Below are 20417 nucleotides of genomic sequence, written 5' to 3' on the forward strand. Positions count from 1 at the left end.
GCCTGGGTTATGGTGGGTCTGGAGAGGTGTTGATAAACTTAAGAATTCACTCGTAATGAGCATTCTAACTCACAAAATAAAACCGGCCAAGAGCGTGTCGGACACGCCCAAGATAGGGTTCCGTAGCCATTAGGAAAAAAACAACTATTTTTTTTCTAACGATTTCGTATTTTGTGCGGAATCTTCCAAGTTTATGTATACCTACTTATTTTATATCTTAGGCTGCTATTTACTCTTAAACTACTAATAATTCTCAAGCAAACTTAGCCGTCATAGTTTTCCTTGTATTGATATACCTACTGACTACCATCCTGACTTTTTTCAATTTTTTCCACGGGACAGTTCAGCTTTTAGATTTTTGTTTGACAATAAAAGGATCTACGTGTGCAATATTTGCTGATAATCGAACTGAGGGACTGAATGGAATATTTTTTTACCCTGGGAATTATCAAATGATGCTACCCTTCTCCATAACAGATACTTGGACCCATGGCGTTATAATTAGTTGTATGGGGCTGCGTGACTGACAGATGATGTTATCTTCTTGTTTATAAACAGTCATTTTCGTCGATGAACATTTATTCTAGCTGTGTTCCTTATTTGGGGTAGCCAAACTATTTACCTGGCGGGTGATTTTAAATTAACATCTCTGAATATTGCTTATAAAGTGGTAAAAATGGTGTCTACATTACAAGCAAGTAGTGGTAAGGTAGAAATACAGCTCTTATTGGGTATACCGGGTGTGGCCTGTAATACGAGCAAATATTTAAAACAGATTGTACTCGTCAAACTGAACAACATTGGTTCAGCGACTTTCAAAAATACTTAATTAGTTTGTTTTTTATTAAGTACTTACACTTTAAAGTTTATTCGAAGCAGTAATGTAAAGCAAAATATTTGATGATTGTAGCGTGACAGACGACGTCAATTGGGCTTTAGGATGGCGTACATTGATGAAACTATTTAATTTGTATCAAAAAGGGAAAATCAAAAAAATCCATTATTTTTATAAATTCGCTGCTAATGTCGTTTAGTTTGACGAGTATGATCTATGTTTTACCTAATTATTTGCTCGTATTACAGGCCACACCCGGTATGTGAAAAACTTAAGTAGTGTAGTGTATATTAAATATAATGACCCGGATAACTCACGTCTTAAATCGAGTTTAGCTCGACATGTTTCGGGCGGGCAGTGCGCGTGTTGCAGCAGCCGCTGAGTCGCGTTGCTCCGAAGACGAAGGGCTACGGATTAGCCCGAAACATGTCGAGCTAAACTCGATTTAAGACGTGAGTTATCCGGGTCATTATATTTAATATGAGTGAGTCTCACGGTAGTTTCATGTTCAAAATAGTGTAGTGTATTCGTGTAGGACTAAGGAAGACTAAAAATGGATTAAAAATATGGGTCAGCGCATAGACAAAGTAAATAAAAACTACGTTGTTTATAATACGTTCTCATTTACTGCGCTGTTTCGCTGGGGTGCGTATTGAAGGGGTGGTAGTGAGTCACTGCTATGATTCATTGGACCACATTATAGTATTTCAAGGAAGTTGTTTCTGGTGACTTAGCCTAGCAATAGGGATGTTGACACCGTTAAAAAATAATTCGAAGACACGACTCCAGTATAAAAACGCTTTATTTTAGCCCTGAAAACCAGATTAATTTTCGATTAACTGCAAAATTAGATTTTATGTTGCTTTAAAACAAATAAAAGGTTGATTGAGCTGGCGAACAAGTGACGTCATATGTTGCTATTTCCATTAACTCTATGGGAGAATTGTGTTTTGACAGCTCATAAAAAGTACGTCAGTTGATTGGTGGAGTCAACATACCTATTGGTTTCTGGGGGCTCCGGTATTTAATTTTAATAAAATATCTAGAGGACAAATTACACCTATTGTCCTAACCCCAAACTGAGCAAAGCTTGTAGGTATAGTTGCCATCAAATATTTCGGAGCGACCAAGGTGATCAAAAATATCGATACATGAACTCTAATAGTCAAAGTCAAAGTCATTTATTGCCAGAACACAGTGATACAAATTATACAGTTCTTCGCGAATCAGGATGTGCTTTATGTTCTATCTACATTAGGCATGCAATATTTTTATACTTAAGATATTAAAAACCAATTAAATTTTCTAACCAATTAATATTTCATTGCGGGTTGAATTATTTAAATTATGTAACTATCATTATTATGTCAAAGATTTTTATACAATTAATTCTTGATGCCAATTATAAATTACAATTAATAAATATCACTTAAAATCGTCGTCGAGAAACTCCCGAACGGAATAATAACATTTCTCAAGAAGCCACTTAGTAATAAGATGCTTAAAAATTTCGTTTAAAGACATTTGATCTTGCTAGAGGCAGGTAAGTATAATTTATCTTTAATACCTTAATACTCGTATTAGAGTGCATGTGCCTATATTTTTGACCACCTTGGACGCTCCGAAATATCTGATGGCGACTGTACTATATGGGTGCTAGACAACGGACAGACATACATACATATCGTCACTACTTTAAAAAAAACTCGTATCTCAAAGTAGATAATTTTTCCGAGTGGACCTTATGAACATTACGTCAAGGTTAAATTTTGTTGACATATTGATTTTAGATACGAGATATTCTCATACTAGTGACGATATACAAGGTGTTAATTAAATAACTGAAAACCTCAGACGCACCAAAAATTTTTTTTTTTTTTTCATTTTAAGTAAGTTGATTGAATTTATTTTTGTTTTGCTAAGTCAGTAATTCTACTAAATTTCTAACTCTATACCCATGATTTGTTTTTTTAGTTGCGCTTTGACGTTTTTAGAAGAAGAAAATCACACATTGACAGCAAAACGGGCAGTAATTAAATTATCGAAATAGTATGCAACCTCGCTAAAATATTTAATTGACAAGATTTCATATTTCTAAGACTATAATTTGATTCGTTCTCTGTATTCTGTTTGGAAAGAGAAAAACGCTGATATTTTTAAAATTTCGCTACAACTATTAATTAATTTATTACAATTTTTTTAAGATGTGCTTATTCTAAAAGGCTACATAACTCCAAAACTACGACACAGTAGATCCATTACTTTTGTCTAGTCTCTTAAAAAAAGATCACGTAAATCTGACGTAGACGTTGCATAGAGACAATATCAAAATTATGACAGCTCCTTTTTCTGGTGATAAAGGCAAAGGAAACATATCTATTCTGTGGTAGTGTTGGCAAATTTGGACATATTTTTTCAATTTTTTGTATTTTTTTTAATATGGAGAAATCAATTATAATAAATATTTTCCCATGTTCAGGAGGCAAAACCCTTTCGATTCATGTAGTAATTAACAGATGTAAAAAATGAAATCTTGTCAATTGGCTCATGTTGCAGTCGTAACTTTTAGACTGGGCGCAATAAAAAAACCGGCCAAGAGCGTGTCGGACACGCCCAAAATAGGGTTCCGTAGCCATTACGAAAAAATTAAGTAATATTTTTCGAAGGATTGCGTAATTATACGGAATCTTCCAAGTTTAGGTATATTTTATACCTTAGGCTGCTATTTACTCATAGGGGCTGTTTCACCATCCATTGATTAGTGTTAACTGTCGGTTAAATGTGATGCCGTCTCCGTCTATTCGAACAAAACAAATAGAGACGGCATCACATTTAACCGTCACTTAACACTAATCAATGGATGGTGAAACAGCCCCATAAAGTACTAAAAATGCTCAAGCAAACTTGCCAATATAGTTTTCCTTGAAAGTTTGATATAATTACTATCATACCAAATTTTTTCAAATTTTTCCTTAGATTTTAGAGGGGGGGACGCTCGATTTTTATGAAAATTTGCACTTTAAAGTTGAATATTTCGCAAACATATCACTGAATCGAAAAATCGTCTTAGCAAACCCCTAATGGTTTTAAAAGACCTATCCAACGATACCCCACACTATAGGGTTGGATGAGGAAAAAAAAATCACCCCCACTTTACGTCTATGGGAGGTACCCTAAAAAATATTTTTAAAAATTTAGATTGTACCATTTTGTCGGCATAGTTTACATATATATCCGTGCAAAATTACAGCTTTCTAGCATTGATAGTCCCTGAGCAAAGCCGCGGACGGACAGACAGACAGACATGGCGAAACTATAAGGGTTCCGTTTTTGCCATTTTGGCTCCGGAACCCTAAAAAGGATTTTAAAACACAAACACAATAGAGTGCGTGTGCCGATATTTTTGAACACCTTGGCCGCTCTTAAATATCTGGTGGCGACTGTACGCTGGAAAAACATAATTCTCCTTCGGGCACTCGGGTAATAAAAAGGATCAAAATCAAATACAGTTGTACCATAAAAACTTTTATTTCCTCAAGAATGAAAACAATCTGTCCATGCAACAAAAGCTCTAGGAAAATGCAGTCCTAACTGCGCCTGGAGGCCCAAACTGGACGCTAACCTCTAGTGTATAGGGTCCATTTTCCTAAATCAAACTCCACTATAGAATACACTAATTACTTAGTTTAATCTAACACAAAACGCATCCCAACGACTAAAGCAAGGATTACATGATTCTTTTGAAAAATTCAAATTACTTGTACTGACTTCGTTCAAAATCACATCACAAACTTAGTATATTAATATACGTTCTTTTACATTTAAATATATATATTCATCATCAACTTTTAAAGTAATTATAGTTAACTGCGCTCGCCGACGCGTTCACAATAGTATTTTATTTTATTTAAATATGTTTATCAAATGAAAAAGAAATCTATGCATTCTTAAACAAATGCAACCATTCACTTTCCATTGAGAACTTCGTCCCAATATAATTCTATAAAAATAAAACTGAAAGAACCAACCCGACGCCTGTTCGTTCTATTTATTTCAGTGCATCCAGTGCAAGTTTTACAACAACACGTCTCGAACGCTTTCGCGCCAAAACCAATGCCAAAAGACTAGGTTAGTGCCGTGAAAAATCCCAAGTAGTCCGTCAATTAAAATAGGTATCAAAAATACTACACTTATTTTTTTTTTCTCAATTAAACATTACATTATGAATTTTCAGTCTACGAATAAATGTCAGGAAGCGTAACTTAGAACAAATTCCACACAAAAAGTGGCCATACCTACTTTAAACCAAAAACGACTTATAATTCAAAAACGAATCATTTTCGAGGTTGCAAATAGGCGTGCTTGTTGATTGGTTAGAATTCAGAAAAAAAGCAGGGATTGGTTTGCCCGCGTTCAATGTCGGATGTCAGTCAAATGACGCGCAGGACACGCTTTTAAGCCCCGCCTACTAGGACACGGAAGGCCATTTTTATATTATAACGCAGTTACAATTCCTGACTTATTATTTATTCGTAGCTTTCATTAAAATTCGCGAGGATCCGCGACATCACGCTGTGCTAACAAGAATGGCCCTATGTGACGCCACTTCCCGAACTTTGGTTTGTTTAACTGACAAAAGTAAAAATAAGTGTCCTATGTTTTCTGATAATCTAACTGACCGACAAATCTTCACTACTTAAAAAAAAACTAGTACCTAAAAATAGATAATTTTCCTGAGTGGACTTTATGTACATTACGTCAAGGTTCAATTTTGTTGACATTAATTTTAGATACGAGACTTTTTCAAAGTAGTGACGAAATTACAATATTTTTTCCAGGTAACTGCCCAATTGACACTTCTTGTAATAAAATGGACGCTATCGACAAGAAACAGTTCTGTTAGACGCTTTTACTTGAACGCACTCAAGATGTTTTTTTTTACAAAAAAAAACTCACACACGCTCTGTAGTTCATTCATGAATTTCATGAAGGAATAGCATGGGTCGTGCAAAAGAATTGAAACTTACGATATATTTCTAAGCTGGGGCCTTATAAGGCGAATGTGAGCGAGCTTTAGACAATACGGCCACAATGTGGCTGGAACAGTGGCGAAGTGTCCATAGAACCCTATTCTCATAGGCTTGCCCAATATTTACAAAATAGGACTACAGGACATACATGATTTATGAAAGATATATGCGATCTTTGCTTAGGCTTTACCACGAAAATATCTGACGCTACGCCACTGCTGTAAATAATTATTAAACAAATTAATTTCAAATTACGGAACTACACCTTGCCAACTCTGGAAACCACCTTTTAGGGGCTGTTTCACCATCCATTGATTAGTGTTAACTGACGGTTAAATGTGATGCCGTCTCTATTTGTTTTGTTCGAATAGACGGAGGCGGCATCACATTTAACCGTCGGTTAACACTAATCAAAGGATGGTGCAACAGCCCCTTAAAGTTATTAGTTACTAGTTTTTTTTTTGTTATTGCACAACGAAGTTAAGTCCTCAGAGACATCAAGATCACATTTAAATGACAGCTGATATTTAATGTATTAAATTTTAATAACGTCACGTAACGGCCAAGAAAAATGCAAACACGAACTTATATACAAAAAAAACACAGCCGAATATTGCTGTACCTTCGATGTTATAAACGGTTTTGACTTGAAATTTATTAGTTCATCAAACTTACTAAGTATACCAGACATCATTCTATGCCAATTGGTAACGAGTATTGGCAAAAACTTACAAAATACCCCTTTAGCATGCAGTATTTAGTAAAACGTACATAGACAAGTTGAAGTTCCAAATAAGTAAAAATTACTTAAGTTCGGATCAGGAGGGCTACTCCGAAATTCGAAGTACGTGCCTTACCGTCCCTTTCACTCTCCTGTTATACACTATAAGTCTGAGCGGGACGGCACAAGACGAACTTTGAAAATCGGAATTAGTAGTATAAGGCCAGTTATGTACGTACACTGTGCTACATACAAAAAGGGCCAAAAGTATTTTACCTATAAGACTGTTGGCTATAAAAAATAGCAGATTCTGATTGCACGACCCTCATAACTACTATAATAGTAAACAATTTTGCGAGTTTAAATAAATTAGCTTACAATACTTTATTTTACACAAATAAATGCATTCAAAATAACAGGGTGTGACGGAAAACACACGGGCGGATTACACATCGAAAAAAAAGCTAGTCACATTTATTATAATTATTAATTTAATTTATATTTAGTGTTAATTTAGTAGCAACTATACCGCCGGCTTGCGTTGATCAGAGGACATTTTTTAAAGCAATCACAATCGCATTTAGCATTTCTTTCAGTCAAACGGTATAGGATGCAGGTAGAAAGAGACGCTAAATGCGATGGCGAGACATATCCTCTATGCCCTTTGTGTTTAGCCTGCTATAAAAAGAATGCCAATGTGATGAAAATGCTACCCTAGTACCTAAAACTAATGGCATTTGCGAACGTTACAATCGGTTAGTTCAATAAGACAGTAATAACACATTGCACTTTGAACTTTAAGGCTGTGTTTCACCAAGTTAATACAATCATAAATACAAAACAATGAATTTCAAACCAGCCATTGAATCAATAGTAGATAATCATATCGTAACCATACTTGGTTTGGATAGGTATTTAGCTAAATGTAAACAAACTTCAGCTACCAGATTTGGTACTTTCAAGGATTTTGACTTAAATCAAATTTCCGGAAGGTCTAAATTAAAATGGTGTATTATTTTGAGTTGATGCGGTGTTGGTCTGGGAGTGCGTTATGTTTTATAACATACGTTCACTGAAGGCTCCGTAAATATTATAGAAGAAAACTTTTATGGATTAGTGATTATAGAAGTAGAAAAAGATATTGCATAGATAGGGTTTGTTTGATCTCCTAGACAAAACCTAGCGTGCTAGACCAAAATTTAAGCATACGCTTAATCTGGGTCGCACGAAAGAAAACAATAAAAATATTAAGACCGATAGATCTTTAAACAGACCTCGATATAAATATGACTTTATTTGGATAATGGTTTGCCCAACATGAGCGGCCTACCAGGGTACGTATCGTAGTACCGACATCGTATAAAAAATAGGAGTACAATGTATGTATGAAATAAAATAAAAGCAAATGGATTGCTAGCATTTATAAATTATTTGATATCCTTATTTTGAAGTTAAACTGAACTGAGCTTCGGTTTCCAGTCCTAGTTTTACTGCTGTTGTTTAAAATGACAAATTCATCGGAAAGATAACAATTAGTGTAAAGCAACAGTTTATTTCCCTTAACAGATATAACGGACTTCAAACAAAAAAAAGTTACTACTTAAAACCCTGTAGGTAGTCAGTTTGTAAATAGCATTTGTCCTACTAAATTTACAATTTGGATAATGTTTTGCATTACTTTCGTAGACCAGAGTTTAAGGAGGTCCAAATTGATGGTCTATCGCTATGATAACATGCTATCCATGTTATAGGTCTGTACAATCGATAAAATAATCAATTGGTTGATATGACAGCCGAAAACGAAAGCTACCTTGATCAATTGTTGCAATAGCCGACGCCACTACCCGAAATTTAATTATTTTATTCTTAGTTTTTTTAAATATCCTCACTAATACATATAATAATCACAAAGAAATCTATTTACAAAAAATATATATACCTAACGGCGTTGAGTTGCATCTCTCAGCTTAATATATTTTACAGCCTTTATTTTATATTTTTCTTTCATCTATGCTCCATTCGTTGTAACAAAAACGAGGTCAATTTTAACCAACAGCCAAATTTGTCTACGAATGGAATATAAATATAGATTAAAATAAGATGTATCACCAGCCTTATGTCGCTCCGAATATACCAAAAATATTACTATTTATAATTATTATAATATTCTAGCATTATAAATGACCTGTTCGCTCACGATGACGCGTACTCACATTCTATCAAGTAGTGTAAAAAAATGACTGTATAAGACGCTGCTCATTTGTTATATATACCTAAGACAATGTTAAGTACTATGACCCCCACGTCTTTATATATAAGACAATATAAATGAACCAAAAACGATGAAAAAGTAATTTTTGCTTACTTTGTTGTCTTACGTAGCACCGAAAATACCAGCACGTATGTACGATTTTAGTACCGGTATTCCCAGTAATTTCATCAAGTACCAGTATTGAAAAAAAACTGTATTAAATCTTTACAGGTAAACCGGTGTTTTGTAACCGTTTCAAGCCCTGATATTCCGTAAAAACAATCTGGACCGCTTCCACCCCCATCTAAAAAATTGTCTTGTTCGTACATACAAACTTAACAAATGAACAGCCCCTAACACGTCTCTATGTGTGTGTAACACAAACGCGTCTAGTCGCTGTCGGTACCGTCAGTCAACGCACACTAAGGCTATTACGCATGAGCTTTACTAGTGCTGTTGCTTAGATAATTGTCCGTGGAAGACCGCGTATTCGTAAGTGAACATCTCTATAACAATTAAGGTAGTCACGAGCTACTGAAATAATTAATTTTTGGGAGTTTCATATAATTGGCGTGCGAAAGCTACCTAGTAGTTTTGCCTGTTACATAATTATGTACAGTATCATAAACTTAAACTGCTTTATCTTCACACATATTATATTATAAAAGAAATGAACGAATCTTTGCAACGAGACAAAGTAACCATAAAAAAACCGCGGTAGATGGAAACTTTTTTGACGCAGATCACGCAATTTTTTTTTCAGAGACAAGAGACGCGGCTCTTCCTTTCATATCATTCGATATCAAGTATCGTGCGTGCAAGCTTCGTTATTATTGATATTAGAATTGAGGTCCAATCACATTTATTTTGCGAGATGTTTGAAGTTTGAATGTAATCGATTCGTCATCGATGTTTTTATTATGCAATAGGAAACGTTATCACAGATAAGAAATTTGTTCAAACAAACCAGTTTCTCTTTACCTATGCTTAACTATGATGGTCATAGTTTCCGGATTTTGACCGCATTGTAGATGGTTCATGATATGTGTGTAGATAAATAGGGTGATACAAAATGTGATGTATGTTTTTTTTTTAAATCACTTTCAGGATTCTCCGGACCTTTTGCTATTTGGACGAATTCAGTTCGTTCGAATTTTAAAAGACGGAACAGTCTTTTAAACTCCTAATGCAAAGGGGCAGAAGTGTGTCTATCTGCATCGTAGCACTAGAACAGGGGGGCTACTATGAAATCCAAAAATGGAAGTTCGTATCGTACTATCCCTCTCACTCTCGTATTAAATAATATAAGCGTCAGCGGGACGGCAAGATACGAATTCCGAATTTTGCACTTCATACTTTAGGGCAATATGGACAGATTCAAGCTATTTCAAATAGAAAATTAGTACTTCGCGGTACTTCTTGACTGACTTTAATCAAGTGTTAATCTCAGTTTAGTGTCTAGTTTCTACATTTATGGAATTGCCACGCGTAAACGCGCGAGTTAAGTGACTAAATCTTGATTTATCGTTTCTAGCAAATCATTAGCCTCGACGATATCGGTTTGGCCGTTATGCGACATGATCTTTACACTTTACATTTATAAAATCACAAATTTTGTTCCATAATATACTCAGCTTTGGCCTACTCTACATACAAAAGTACCTATTACTGCACACATTTGCGGACCAGGTTTTTGCCGCTCTGCATATCATATCTGAGCTTGAGAGAACGAAACTAAAATTCATAGCGTGAATTTGGTCGGATATTACAAACGTACATATTTTAAATGTATGAAACGTTACCAATCATAAAGCGTGAAAGAAAGAAGATATCCGACAGGCAGCGCTGTACTTCCGAACCATTAGGGCCGACCAGTGGCGTAGCTACCAAGGGGCTAGGCGGGGCAGTGCCCCCGGGCCCTCAAGCTCAGGGGGCCCTCGAAATTCTGCTTTATAGCTGATGATAAAGTTGCTTAGCATTTTTAAAGTATTTGTATATATAATGATTTTACTTCAAAAAACCTAACCAGTTTTGATAGCAGTGGGCCCCATTTTTTTATTTGCCCCAGGGCCCTAGGTTACCTAGCTACGCCACTGGGGCCGACGTCTGTTGAACTGAACAATAGTGTGAGCAGTGCCAACTGCGCGCGTCGCGTGCATAGGATTGTACCTGCGCCCGCGTCCGTAGGCCCTTAAACACTCAGAACCCCCTGCACATTAAATAACCTTAGTGTAAGTTACATGGCATTATCTGACTGTACAATCGAGGGAACTGAATCGCATACAGGAGACCCTTTCGTAATCAAGTTCGCTAAGATTCGTTTGGCAGATGTACAAAACGTCGATGACATCAGTAGCGCAGTCTCCACCCTGATTCGCTTAGTTTTTATGGCTGTACTAGAATGCCCGAACACCCAATTGAGAAATACAACGACCTACAACAGTAAGATCAAGGAATTTAAGCCTAGAACAAAACAGTTTTTTCTGAACGACAAATTCATCATGTGGCGAACGCTTTCGCAAATGACGATCGATGGACCGTCATCCCAGCCTATACGTCCCACTGCTGGGCACAGGCCTCCTCTCAGAACAAGAGGGCTTGGGCCGTAGTTCCCACGCGGGCCCAGTGCGGATTGGGAACTTCGCACGCACCATTGAATTGCTTCGCAGGTTTGTGCAGGTTTCCTCGCGATGTATTCCTTCACCGCAAAGCTCGTGGTAAATTTCAAATGTAGTTCCGCACATGAATTTCGAAAAACTCAGAGGTGCGAGCCGGGGTTTGAACCCACGACCCTCTGCTTGAGAGGCGATAGGTCAAACCACTAGGCCACCACGGCGATGGACCGTACGAAAAAAAAAAACGCTTTACTCGTAGTATTTGAAGTAAATGTTTCGTAGTAACATTGCCACGAAATACACTTCGTTTTAGATGCATAAGAAAAAAAATACCTGTCTTAAAAAAATATCTTTAGAAATACAACCATACCAACACGTATGAGTGCTTATCATTGTTTAATTGTTAATAGCTGTTTCTTTTTAATTTATACAAGAATTTTCTAATACCTACATATAATGGCAGGTCAAGATTGTTTACCTTCTTTCCAATGATAAAAAAAAACAAAATGTACTTATCGAAGGAATCGAAGGTACTTCGGTCAGGTTAGGTACATTTATAACGAATTGACAGTGCCATCGTGAAGCATACTTTAAATATTAGAAATAAAAGATTATTCCTTACACATACGGCCTATACCTATCATATTTTATCACTGACGCTTTGTAATCTTATTTAATGTGATGATACGCAATGTATATATAATAAATTAAATTTTATTTTGATTAGCAACGGACGGGTTCGAGCCATACGGCAATACGTTTTGACAAATTACTTATCGGCCATTCTGAACTAAATCGTCACATATTGCACAATTATTAACTTTCTGAAAATGTCTTCTAAGTATTAGTTAATTATGTCAAACGCTCTATTACATTTATTGTTTGTTAATTGATTTATTTTAAAAAATATCTTTTATACAAATTCAACTTGAATTAATCGGAAATATTTTTTATGTTTTTTAAAACTAATGATACAAATTTTAATCGTCAGTGTTTTAGGGGATCAGCGTGATTTTACTTCAGTTTTGGAAATAAATAAAGCCATGTTCCATATATGGTATGCCACAAAATGTTCCACATATGGTACAGAGATATAAAGCACATAACACAAAGTACCTCACCTCAATGAGACGTGGCTTATAGACGCATCGCAAAAATTTTCTATGTTTTTGTAGAGTCATCTATTTAAGTTAAGTGTGACGATTTACCCTAAAACTAACACATCAGGTGTTCGGTTTTTACGGCACTAGAGACGCACTAGCGACGAATGTGTTGCGAAAGATTGCGCTGATATCGGCGTTGTGAATTAGTAAGATTATTTAATTAGAAGAGTTCACTTTACGACTAAAACATTCTACGCTTATTTTACATTAGAAACGCTCATCTGTCACACAGCGCAAAGAACATTAAAATGTAGTCCAAATGTAAACAGAACATTAGTCACGAAAAATAGTTTAAAAATATTTTTAACAATTTGCGAGGTAACATTTTAAGTCCATATTTGAATGTATTGTGTGTAATACGTCCATCCAAACTACCGATACTGACCAGCGAGATAGAAAGCAATGTTCAGCGATCTCATGGACAGGCAGTTGTGTAAGAGCAATTTATACTGGCAAGAAAATTCATACAAGTAGCAAAACCGCAATTTAAAACTCCTTGCAGATATTTCCTTTGCCAGTTTAAACTGAGCTTCATATGAGCAAACTTTCGTAAGACAGTAACACCAGATTTCTAAATTTTAGTACAGTCTGTTTAATATTAATTTTCTGACATAAGAGACGCATATATAATCTAGAAATGAGAGGGCCGGCTTATCAACCATGTTATTTCTTGATGTTGCTAATTTAACATTTTTGTAAAGAGCGAGACCAAATTTTGAACAGAGTTTATTTTAATACTTTTATGTGAAAAGTGTGCCACATATGGTACATAATACACATCAAAGAACAAATTTTTTTTTACAACATGCAACAATTTTATTTAAAAAATGTGATTAAGAGTATACGTAAAAATTATAATCAAATAATTTTGCTAAAGACACATGATAAATTAATATAATCTATCTTTAAATAACTTAATTTTGATTCATCGTTGATTGACCTAGCATTCGCCGACCGCAAAACTTATGTTTGCGCATCGTATAGCCAGGTTAGGAACAAAAGCTACTCCATACATTAAATATGCCACATGGAGATCTTATAATGGTAGTAGACTTTTAAATCAACGATGATAATAGCGAATAGGTATTCGTTAAAACCCGATTGCCACATTTGAAATGAGATCGTCCATTATTCATGTGATGTTTTAGGGTCAATCAACTTCTTGTTATTCTGACCCCTTAACACAGGAGACACCAGTATACACTTGCCTGGGAAAATGTTTGCAATGTATACTACTAGCATGCTCAGATGCGCCACGCGCGAAGGAATTGCCTAAAAACTGTCACAACTCCTATGTTTTTGGTGAATTTGAAACCGACAAAATCGGTTACGTAGCATAATATCTAAAATCAAATGGCATAAGTTCGTTTTTCATACGATCAAAATATACGATCATAATAACTTCTTTTATCATAAATTTAAAAGTTCTACGGTCTAAATCCATAACGTTTGTAATGTATACTGCTCACTATGCAGAACGTTCGAAATACATAAAGCCAAATTACTTTATTATATATTCGTCGTTTTTCATGTAGCGATTTTTCAGGAAGAGTTTTATAATGTTCGCGTTTTTTTTAGAATAACGATTTCGAGTAAATACCTATATAACAAATATTGTTTATTTAGGGCTTTCGACATGCTAGACGTTTATGCATCAAGCTTATGCCATTTGATTTTAGATGTTATGCTACGTAACCACAAAATCATACTTTTAATAAGTGACCCAGGAGACGTTACCATGGCAACCAGCTACACTAAAAACTTGATGGACCCTTTAGCATTTATCATGTAATTTATAATCGCCTCGCCTTGCCAAAATCACGTGTATCTTTTGATACGAATAAACTTGCATCTTCGACAAAAATATGTAAATACACAAGACATCTCACTACAACCCGCTCCCCTTGTGATATTTTGTGATTTTCCCTGAACCTCACCTTTCGACAATGTGTAAAACAATGGACAAATGGACAATTCCTAACAAACCTTCCTTTACAGCTGGAAAAGGCCGTATTGTATAGGAGAACGCGTTAACGGGGCACAAACACATGTTTGTCTGGTGACATAATTATATGAAAATACAAGGCGGGCCAATTTCTATTTTCGTTGTCGATATCTTTCTTTTGCTCAGATTTCAATGCAATTTGGTAAATTGGTAAAGTTGCTTATTCTGATTATGGTAAGCCCAATTTCACAATATATCCGACACTATATTCGAATTTTTCCATTGAGCTACACAAAATGTATGGAAATTCCGTAACTAAACTGAAAATGAAAAAGAAAAACGACAAAATAAAAAATGGCCCAGTTACGCGGCATTGTAGCATCACAGACGAATGCTAAATTGTTGCGTGTGACTACACAGTCGTGCAATGTGTCAGGATTTACTTAAGTGCCGTTGACTATAGCACGTTTCGTAACCAACCGTCGCCGTCATGTATACGCTTGACATTCCGTTACTGACACGTTCCTATTACGGTACGGGCGTGATACGGTTTAGTGGATAGACCTTTGTCGATTCGAATTTGTATTTATGGTACAGGTAGCAGGTAATCCCGATGTGAAAATATCCAAGAGAAACTTGGCAAAAAATGAAATTAAAATACTATCTCTTTGAGATCATAAAAAAGTAATCACTACGAAGAATATTTTTCTTTTTTCCGACATAATTTTGTGAGAAATGGTCTGATGAACTTTAAGAAAAAAAAAACATAAGTCCACAATGTACCTGTTTCCGGATTTTTGTTTTCTTTTTTGAACCGCTGAATATAATCAAGAACGTTTTTTGAAATATAACTTACATATAACTTATTGAATCAGGCGCTACTTTGCGGAGGACCATATCAATGAACTAAAATAATTTTTTTTTGGTGAGCAAAGAAATTGTTTTTAGTTAATTTTTAATACTTATATTTTTACCACGAAGATTTGAACGAAGGATTGGCTGAATTCAAATAACTTGGCCCTAAATTTCAATTGCGCTGAACAATCAATAGATAAAGAAAGGTATAGCTTTGCGTCTCACGAGGTCAGTCATATAATGCTAGCGTCTCGGGCGTCGTTTACATGTCGGTGTACAACAGTATTATTATAGTTACTTTGTAACAGATATTGCACTATCATGGAAAAACAAGGGGTACCTGGTATAATCACATATACGCACTTTTCAAACTAGCGGGGCTACTCCGAAATTTATGTCATTCCGTCCCTCTCACACTTAAACTATTTAAGACAGAGTGAGAGGGACGGTACGATGCGAACTTCGATTTTCTAATTTCAGATAGGATCAGTGAGCACTTCGATCCTTTTTATGCCCACACAAGTCAGCTTCTAATAATAATACGTTACACACAGGATTATTTAATAAAAAGACTCCTCTGTGTAACGTGACATTTTGTTACAAACCCATATAAATAATATAAATTTGACATCAGTTATCATAGGAACAAGATGTCTTGTGATTTATTTATACGTTGTATCTGACTAAATTACATATAACAAAGACCTTTAGGTCCTCGTGGCATATCAACGAATTTTACCACCACATACAAAAGTCATTTACTATATAAATAAAATGATCTATAGGATGTATACGGCGCAGTACGCGCTTGCAAATGCGAATGAGGAGTACTATAATAAAAAAATGTTGTTACATTCTGTATTTTTACTGTATGTATGTCACGCGAAAAAACCATTTCGAACGAACTTACTATTTTGCTCTACGTTTCAACTCGAAACTTTGAAATTTATATGTATAATATAAATATTTTCACATCTTCTAAGGAAAAGATCGAGGAAGATTTCGGCTAGAAAAAGATTGTATATTTTTACTATAATCAGTTCTTCAAGAGTTCCGGTTGCATCGACTTATTTTGACGTGACATTAAGTTTGTCTTACAAAAGTCTGTTATGAAAAAACATATATGTGCTTTTTTTAGGAAAACCTGGTTCTCGATTGATCTAAAATATTTTATTCATTATTAATTTCTACTATGCCGAGATTCAACTAATTGCTAACTTTATTCGCACAAATAAAAAATGAAATATTTAGTCATAGGTATCGACCGAGTTAGTTTAGTTAAAACATAAAAATATGTGTGGTTTAGGAAACATCTAAAGTGAATTATAAGATTAAAGTATATTAAATAACTCATCTAGACCTTTCGTCAACTATACAATATTTATATTTATCACCCTTAAAAAATAGTCTAAGATAGAGGTAGTAGTTTGGGAAAACGTAGCTCAGGCTGTATGGAAGATACGTGTCTAACAAAGTTTGACAATTCATACATATACACACTTTAAACAGCAAATCTAAAAGGATGCAATAAAACTGCATCTACCCTACCGATATTTCATGTTGTAACAATCCGATTACAGACTAAATATAACGTTCGCTTTGGCCGCTTTTCGTGTCGTTTTATTTTGTATCAATCTAACAATCTATTGAAAAAAACGTTTTTAAATCATAGTTTAGTAAAAGCAGAATAATAAATTGTCCATTGTGTCACATACAATTATATCAAATTGACTACATAAATATAGGTACGTAATTGTTCAATGTTACTGTGCCGTATACATCCGTCGAACGTCAAACAACAATTTAAATACCTATTGAAACAAGCAAAAAGTTTATATTTCCTTTCATTCTTACCTCGATTTTACCTCTAGTACATAAATACAGAGTTATAATCTACTATGCTATCTGAGACGATAATTTAGTCTAGAGCTGCTCAAAACTAAACGTTACACAGTGGAAAAAATATACATATAAACAAAAAAACTTTTTTTCTTCTGTGTAACGAATATCTCCGAGAGGCTAATATAATAAATACGCAGCTAATTTACTGGTAGATGTCGCTATCAAAATAAGGGGTGCTCTTTCACCAATGCTCTGCCAACAAATTAATATCTATACAGCAGAGCTGATGATGACTGATGAATGATGTATTGTATACAGTAAGGGTTAGAGTCTAGACACTAGACTATTTACAACTCCTCTTATAATCTTGTTGCACAGAGCGCATTCTACGCCGTCCAGTCCGGGCAACTAATAGGTAAGGTATAAAATACTACAACTAGAATGCCTCGTGTTTCTCAGGGGACACTCCGAAGAGGGACGACGCGCTTCCGTTCGAGTTTAATCGCAGTGCGTGCTAAGCCTATAAGTTTTTTTTAAACTGAGGAAAGGTTAGTGTGCACTTATAATTTTATATTTTATTACACAGTACGCCCAATAATTGATGTTCATTATTAAAACCAGACATCTACTCTCGAGACCCATCATCATAAACATCTAATATATTTTTTGACAACTTCGAGTTTATAACTGTTTCTGGTTATTATCACTGAAATTAATCAATATACTAAGATTAATTTATAAATAATATTCACTTTTAAATGCCAAATACATTCGCAAAATATTAGCAATTATTTGCCAAGCGAACATTGAAAAAGGCGCAAATATACATCACTAATACGGACTTACCCACTGGATGAATTAAAATTTTAAAATGTGATGGTAATGTCTGTGTTGACCGGACCGCAGAGCGCAAAATGCATCCAATCTGAACAGCCCATTAATATAACATATGTTTTCCCCCTCATTCTACTAGCGACATCTAGCTGTTCCATAGTTGCTTTGTCTTACTCTCTTACAGTGACCAGCTTAAGTTGGACTGACGAAGAACTCAAAAAGCAAACTATTTTATTGACAAAAGAACTGCGTGTACCGTTTTGAGTTCTTCGACTGGTCAGCTACTTTTGTCTCTCACTGTAAAATACCACCACGCCGACGTGCAGAAACCAGGACTTGACTGATACCAGAAATGCCGGTACTAACGCGTTATACCGGTATTCCAGCATTATGTTAATGGTACTATGGAAATACCGGTATACCGGTATTTCGGTACCGTTTTCAAACCCTAGTAGCAACACTATTTGATCAAATCTCCCAACAGTTTCTACACACAAAGTTAATTTAAATATAGAAAAAAAATAGTCAACTCGCTCAGCCGATTCCGCCTTAACAAACTGTCATATAGAGTTCAAAATATAAAATGGATCTTAAAAACTCGGACAATGGAAGTGGTTGAGTCCAGCTAAATCTTTCATCACCCCAGTATTCAACGAATCACCACAATTTTGAGTAGACTATTAATAAAGAAAAAAAAACTTTCTTTCATTAACACTTATAACCTAAGCAATAACTTAATCTAATATAAGACAAATCAGAATGAACAGCCAGCTGCATTGCACGCAGAATTTCATTGTAAGCCGGAAAAAAAATACATAATCTTCTACACCATTACGACACAATTGACATGGCCACTACCAGAATGATATTTCATTATTAGGATGGTTTTTTACGTGATACAAATTGGTGTTTTTAGCTCACTTAATGGTAGACAGCATAATGCATTAACTCTTATTGTTTAAATTAGACTTAATAAAACACTAACACACACAATGTATGATACCCTAAATTAAATAAGACCATTAAAAAAATAGTCAATGTAATATACTGTTCAGCATTAACTTAAAACTGTACTACTACCGTAAACTGTACTGTACGTTACCGGTACCAAAATACAGGTACAAACCGCTTTATACAGGTATTTCGGGTACTAGTGTAAAAATCTAGACCGAAAGTACCGGTAGGCGAATAGTATACATACAGAGAATCTTCAAATTATTCCGGAATATTTCAGCTGGTGATAGGGTTCGTTTGTGTGAAACCCTATGAAGGTTTCTTATCCGAAAACTTCGTTCAAAGTGCATACCTCTACACTTTGAACACTGATCAATTAAATTTGTCCACTACAGCTAAACCATCTGCTGTATTCCGGATTAATTCGAAATTACTTGCATTGCATACCGGTATCTTGGTACCGGTTTAAAAGTCTTGTATCACAGTCTAGTTAGTAAGCAGTAGATCTTGGGTGTAGTGAAGTTGGCCATTAAGCCACGTGGTTTTACCAAAAGGTATTCGCACAAACACACAGCTGACTGTTCACTATCCGTTTTTACCACAATCAATGATTTAATAGTATGAAACATAAACACAGCTAAGGAGATTTGGCGGTAAGAAAATATATATATATATAAATAATCGCTTAGCTTCCCTAACGATGGCTCGGCGAAAACATTTATAAACAAAACTTTTTGTTTACTATTTAGTTAGTAAAATAAATAACCGTTTAGTCAGCGTTCTTGAATTCGGTGTCGATGCGTCGCACCAAGGCTTCCAATTCTTCCTCTAATTCCTTCTGGAAACAGTTAAGCATTCGTTATTAATTACTAGCCTTTTTCACACGTATTTTTTCATTTCTTTGGGGTAACGTCGAGCAGTGGACGTCTTTTGGCTGTCATGATGATGATTTTTTCTTTTGTCAAACAAGCAAAAAAAAAATACAAAGATGAAGTAAGTTCGAGGTGGGTGCATAACTGACGGATTTATTAATTATATTATACTCAGGAATCTACCCAATGTTAAACGTAGAAAACGTATAGAAATTTTGGAGTTGTTAAAAACCGGCCAAGAGCGTGTCGGACACGCCCAAGATAAGGGTTCCGTAGCCATTACGAAAACGTGCACGGAATCTTCCAAGTTTAGGTATATTTTATAGCTTTGCTATTCACTCTCAACTAGTAGTATTTCTCATGCAATCTTAGCCATTATAATTTTCCTTTTAAATTTGACATACTTTTTGCCATCTTGATTTTTTTTTAATTTTTCAAACCAAACTTTAGATTTTAGAGCCGGGAGGGAGGGACGCTCGCTTTTAATGAAAATTAGCACT

General features: G+C 35.1%; 1 protein-coding gene and 1 long non-coding RNA gene across 2 annotated transcripts in view; both read right to left on the reverse strand.

Annotated features, from left to right (window-relative positions):
* LOC141437359 (uncharacterized) overlaps window positions 1–20417 on the reverse strand; it is a 150345-nt gene that overhangs the window by 85162 nt on the left and 44766 nt on the right. The window lies entirely within an intron of this gene.
* Window positions 9385–20417, reverse strand: part of roq (RING finger and CCCH-type zinc finger domain-containing protein roquin) — a 39226-nt gene continuing 28193 nt past the window's right edge. Inside the window, 1 exon segment of the mRNA XM_074100659.1 lies at window positions 9385–19883. Coding sequence (XP_073956760.1) covers window positions 19815–19883 — 69 coding nt within the window. The 3' untranslated portion in view covers window positions 9385–19814.

This window comes from Choristoneura fumiferana, chromosome Z (assembly GCF_025370935.1).
Source record: "Choristoneura fumiferana chromosome Z, NRCan_CFum_1, whole genome shotgun sequence".
NCBI lineage: Eukaryota > Metazoa > Arthropoda > Insecta > Lepidoptera > Tortricidae > Choristoneura > Choristoneura fumiferana.